At 52.5% G+C, this 4826-nt stretch overlaps 1 protein-coding gene across 1 annotated transcript; it reads left to right on the top strand.

Annotated features, from left to right (window-relative positions):
- Positions 1-597: 597 nt before the first annotated feature.
- Positions 598-2343, top strand: LOC119391950 (uncharacterized). Its single transcript, XM_037659594.1, has one exon. The coding sequence runs from the start codon at positions 598-600 to the stop codon at positions 2341-2343; it is 1746 nt and encodes a 581-aa protein (XP_037515522.1).
- Positions 2344-4826: the final 2483 nt, after the last annotated feature.

The raw sequence follows: 4826 nt of genomic DNA, 5'->3' as shown, positions 1-4826 counted from the left end.
CTAGTTCGTAGACTATTTACACGATATATTTACAGTAGCGGTTGCAGCGCTGACTGGTTCAGCTCAGATTGGTTGGTTGGTTCCTTAAAGCCCCAACCACTGGCACGCGTATGCACGCGTATGCACGCGCCTAGGCGTCAAATGCGCCTCTCGGCGTCGGTCGCGGAGGGCTGTACGCGTCCATACGCCTCGAGGCGCGCGGGGTCAAGACGACTTTGATATTTTCGGCTACGTCACCACGCGTACGGCGCGCCAACCATTCAGAGGCCGGCATGTGCCGGCGGTGCCAACCAATCAGAGGCCGCGATACCTCTGAGCGCTATGCCTAATGGCCGCCGCTTCGAAGGCACCTCCGAGTGCAGGGCAAGCACGGCTCCTGGCCGGGATGGCATCACAGTATCGCTCCTGGCGAATCTCCCCGACCAGGCCCTCTTATCACTGCTCCACCTCATCAACTCCATATGGGATGGCTCGCCGCTTCCATCAGAATGGATCACTTCGCTGGTCACATTCATCCCCAAATCGGGCAAGCCAGTTAGCATTGAGTCCCTGAGACCCATTTCTCTCACCTCTTGCGCCGGCAAACTCATGGAAACTATGGTCCGCGAACGCCTTTCCGCTTACCTGGAGGCTAGGGGGACCTTTGCCGACACGATGTTTGGCTTTCGCCCGCATCTGTCGGCACAGGACGTCCTGCTCCAGCTCCACCACGATATCATAGAGCCGACTACCATGTGCCACAATGACAAAGCCGTACTAGCTCTCGATCTTCGAGGCGCGTTCGACAATGTCAAACATAGTAGCATTCTTGCCAATCTTTCCACTACAGATTGCGGACAGAAGACCTTCGAATACATTCGCGCCTTTCTTTCCGATCGTGTGGTCTTCCTCCGCATCGACACTGCTGAACACGGCCCGTTCCCACTAGGCACACGGGGTACGCCTCAAGGAGCGGTCTTGTCACCCCTCCTGTTTAACTTGGCCATGATGAACCTCCCTTCTCTTTTGCACGAGGTCGAGGGGGTACACCATGCGCTCTATGCCGATGATATAACAATTTGGACCAACATCGGCTCTCCGGCTCAAATCGAGGAACGCCTACAACAGGCTGCCCTTCTGGTGGACACTTACGCCGCCTCTTGCGGCCTGGAGTGTTCCCCAACAAAATCGGCTCTTCTCTCGGTTTCCCGCCTACCATCACCCCAGATATTCCTCCCTTCCGGACCTGTTCCAGTAGTCCAAGACCTTCGGATTCTCGGGCTGTACCTCTCGTCCTCACTGGACCCTCAGGGCACCATATCCTCTCTCCGACGCACCAGCGAACAAGTGAGTCGTATGATCCGGCGGGTCTCTACCAAGCGTGGCGGCCTCCGAGGGAGCCAGTCCCTCCGGTTGGCCCAAGCGTTTGTGACAAGTCGGGTCCTCTATGCCCCACCCTACCTTCGCCTGCGTCGTCACCACGAACACCAACTAGATACTCTTCTCCGCTCCGTGTATAAGCGCGCGCTGGACCTTCCCATTGCCACTTCCAATAGCCGCTTTGCGGCCTTGGGGGTGCACAACTCCTTCGCGGAGCTGCGGGAAGCCCACCGCGTCAACCAACTTAATCGTCTTTCGCAGACGCCTTGCGGGCGCCGCCTGCTACACAGACTTGGCCTCAACACAATCTCCGACCCGGTACCTCCATCCCCAGTACCGGAAATGTGGCGCCAGAAGTTATGGGTGGAGCCACTCCCCCGCAACATGGACCCCGAACAACACTCCGGTCGAAGGCACGCGCGCACTGCTGCCCTTGAGGCGCGTCACTCCGATCGCCCCGGCGTATTTTATGTAGACATTTCGGGCCCTTCCCCCTCGGGTCACTACACGGCCGCTGTGATCACAGAAGGTCACCACGTCGACGGCCTCCTCTCATTTAGAGCCGATAGTGCAACTCATGCAGAGGAGGTTGCCATCGCTTTGGCCGCCTCCCACCCCGCCACTCACACTATCTTGACAGACTCGCGCTCAGCCTGTTCCCGATATATCCAGGGTTCCATCACCCCATTGGCTGCTCGTCTCCTTCAAGCCGCCTCCTGGCGCTTTAGCCCTCACTCCGTAAGAATAGTCTGGACTCCAGGCCACACAGGACTTCCCGGCAACGAGGCGGCGAATGCCGCTGCCCGCGCTTCTCTCTTCCGGGCCGCTGCCCTTCCATGTCCTGAGTCGGATCCTGGAAACTCGAGACTCACACGCTACCGTGACATTCTGGATTATTATCGCACTTCGCGTCGACTTTACCCTGGCCCTGCTCGCGGTCTGGCGAAAGCAGACGAACGAATACTACGCCGGCCTTCAGACTAATACTTTCCTTAGTCCGGCGGTCGCCCGGCACTTCATCCCGGAAATCTCTGGCACGTGCCCGACTTGTCAGGTCCTCGCCGACACCTTTCACGTTGTGGCTTCGTGTCCTGCAACTCCACTTTCTTTCTCATCCCCCTTCCCCATCCCAACTAGAGAGGCTTGGGAGGAGTACCTGCTCGGCTGCTCCACCTTGGATGCGCAACGCTCCTTGGTGGCACGCGCCCGGGCAGCGGCCATCTCCAATGGCGTCCCGGACTAGGGACTGCCACTCAGGCACACAGCAGTTCTCTTGTGAATTTCTTGAATAAAATGTTTACCACCACCACCACCACCACCACGGAAACTACGGTCGCAAACGCTCCTGAGTGACCGCGTCGTCATCCAGTACGTCGACGCATAGCGACGACACGGCGAACGACCGCGAGTGCTACCAGTGGGACGCGGTTTCGTGCCGAGTTCGAGCGACGCCGACAAATCCAGCGAATGCTTCCCGGCTGCCCTTGCCCCGGTTTTGTGTGCGATCGTCGACCCAGTGAAAACATCGTACCTACTACTGCGGCATGTCGCTGCTTCTGTGCTCTGATCTGTGTGTATCTGCGCTCGGAACGGGTGTAAACATGCTTCGGAGGTTTGAAGTCCTCAGCGTGAGCCCTCGCCTACCGCGAAGTCAATTCAGAGCGGTGTCGTCTGCATTCAGCGTAGGCCTCTACCGTCGACTTCGTGTGAACCAGCTCATGTGAGGAAGTTTGGTTGAAGGAAATTGACCGCAGTGTGTTTGTTTTCAACATCGCCATTCGCCTCATCATTGCCGAAAGCGAACATCGCACTTGCAAACGCATTTCGGTGATGTGACAACGTACATGAGGAGGATTTTCGGATTTTACGACGCTGAAACATTGGTTGACTTCGGCGCAAATCGTTTGCGTGTGTTGCCAAGCTAACAACAAGCGTGCGCTTGTTGGTAGCAGTGTGACGTGTTTTCGTGCCGGGTACCAGCGACGCCGACACATTCAGCTGTCAGCGGTCTCATTTCCATTCATGTATAAAATAGAAGCTCGAACGTGCGCGAGTGTGGTGATCGAAAAAGAAAGTTGCATGATTAAGTGCTGCTTGTGTTGCCTGCTATTTCACTTCTTGACTCTTGGTCTGCTTCTCTGCCGTGCAACTACACCTTAGCACATGCCCAGTTGCACATGCCTTGTTTTGCAGGTTGTCTATTCTGACACACATTCTCCCTAGTCTTTTCTGATACTCATAGACGGGAGAATGTGAACAGTGGCGCTTCTCCATCGTTTTACAGTTTACTTAAATATAACATATGTTTTGTTTACAGCTAATTTGCTAAAAAGCTTGTAAGTGACAAGCACCTCCATTGAAATCTGAGGTGCACAATGACACGGTAGTAAGAAGAGAAGAGCATGACATCACACGTATGTGCAGAAGGAATGAAAGTGCAATATTACTGTGCTGCTCTTTGTTTAGAAGGAATTCAAACGGTGCCTCACTTGAACCTCAGACACCTGTGAGACCATTCTAAACTGTGCACATATTTATCTCTTCCTCCAGACTGAATCCAGCTGAAATAATTATTTGATGGTTTCAAATGCCAAATCCTTGGATGTATTGCAAGGACTATTTCATTTCTGTTCAGTTCTTTGTATATGCACTGACTTAGACTATGCATGCACTTAAGCATAATTGAAATATGAAGACATTCATTCAGTTTAACTATGTTAGACAACTTGCCAAAGACTTTTATACAGTGCTCTGGTGCAATCCTATGAGCGGTATCTGTTGTATCATGAAGTTTCAGGCACGATTTATTACGTTAGAGGGTATTTTGACTACTGACGACGTGCAAAGGCCTTCTACGCAGTGCTTGGTTCCAATCTTATGACTGATATCTGTCGCATCATGAAGTTTCAGGCACGATTTATTATATTAGAGGGTATTTTGACTACTGACGACGTCCAAAGGCCTTCTACACAGTGCTTGGTTCCAATCTTATGACCGATATCTGTCGCATCATGAAGTTTCAGGCACGATTTATTATGTTAGAGGGTATTTTGACTACTGAGGACGTGCAAATGCCTTCTACACAGTGCTTGGTTCCAATCTTATGACCGATATCTGTCGCATCATGAAGTTTGAGGCACGATTTATTATATTAGAGGGTATTTTGACTACTGATGACGTCCAAACGCATTCTACACAGTGCTTGGTTCCAATCTTATGACCGATATCTGTCACATCATGAAGTACCAGGTGTGGTTTGTTGCGCTAGAGGATATTTCGACTACACACAACGTGCAAAAACCAGTGCTCGGTTCCAATCTTATGGCCGATATCTGTCGCATCGTGAAGTTTCAGGCATGATTTATTATATTAGAGGGTATTTTGACTACTGACGACGTCCAAAGGCCTTCTACACAGTGCTTGGTTCCAATCTTATGACCGATATCTGTCACATCATGAAGTTTCAG

Source organism: Rhipicephalus sanguineus, chromosome 4 (genome assembly GCF_013339695.2).
Source record: "Rhipicephalus sanguineus isolate Rsan-2018 chromosome 4, BIME_Rsan_1.4, whole genome shotgun sequence".
Lineage (NCBI taxonomy): Eukaryota > Metazoa > Arthropoda > Arachnida > Ixodida > Ixodidae > Rhipicephalus > Rhipicephalus sanguineus.
This window is presented reverse-complemented; position numbering and strand designations above follow the sequence as displayed.

Coding starts and splice junctions, on each gene's coding strand:
- LOC119391950 (XM_037659594.1), top strand. CDS start 598: ATGGTCCGCGAACGCCTTTCCGCTTACCTGGAGGCTAGGGGGACCTTT.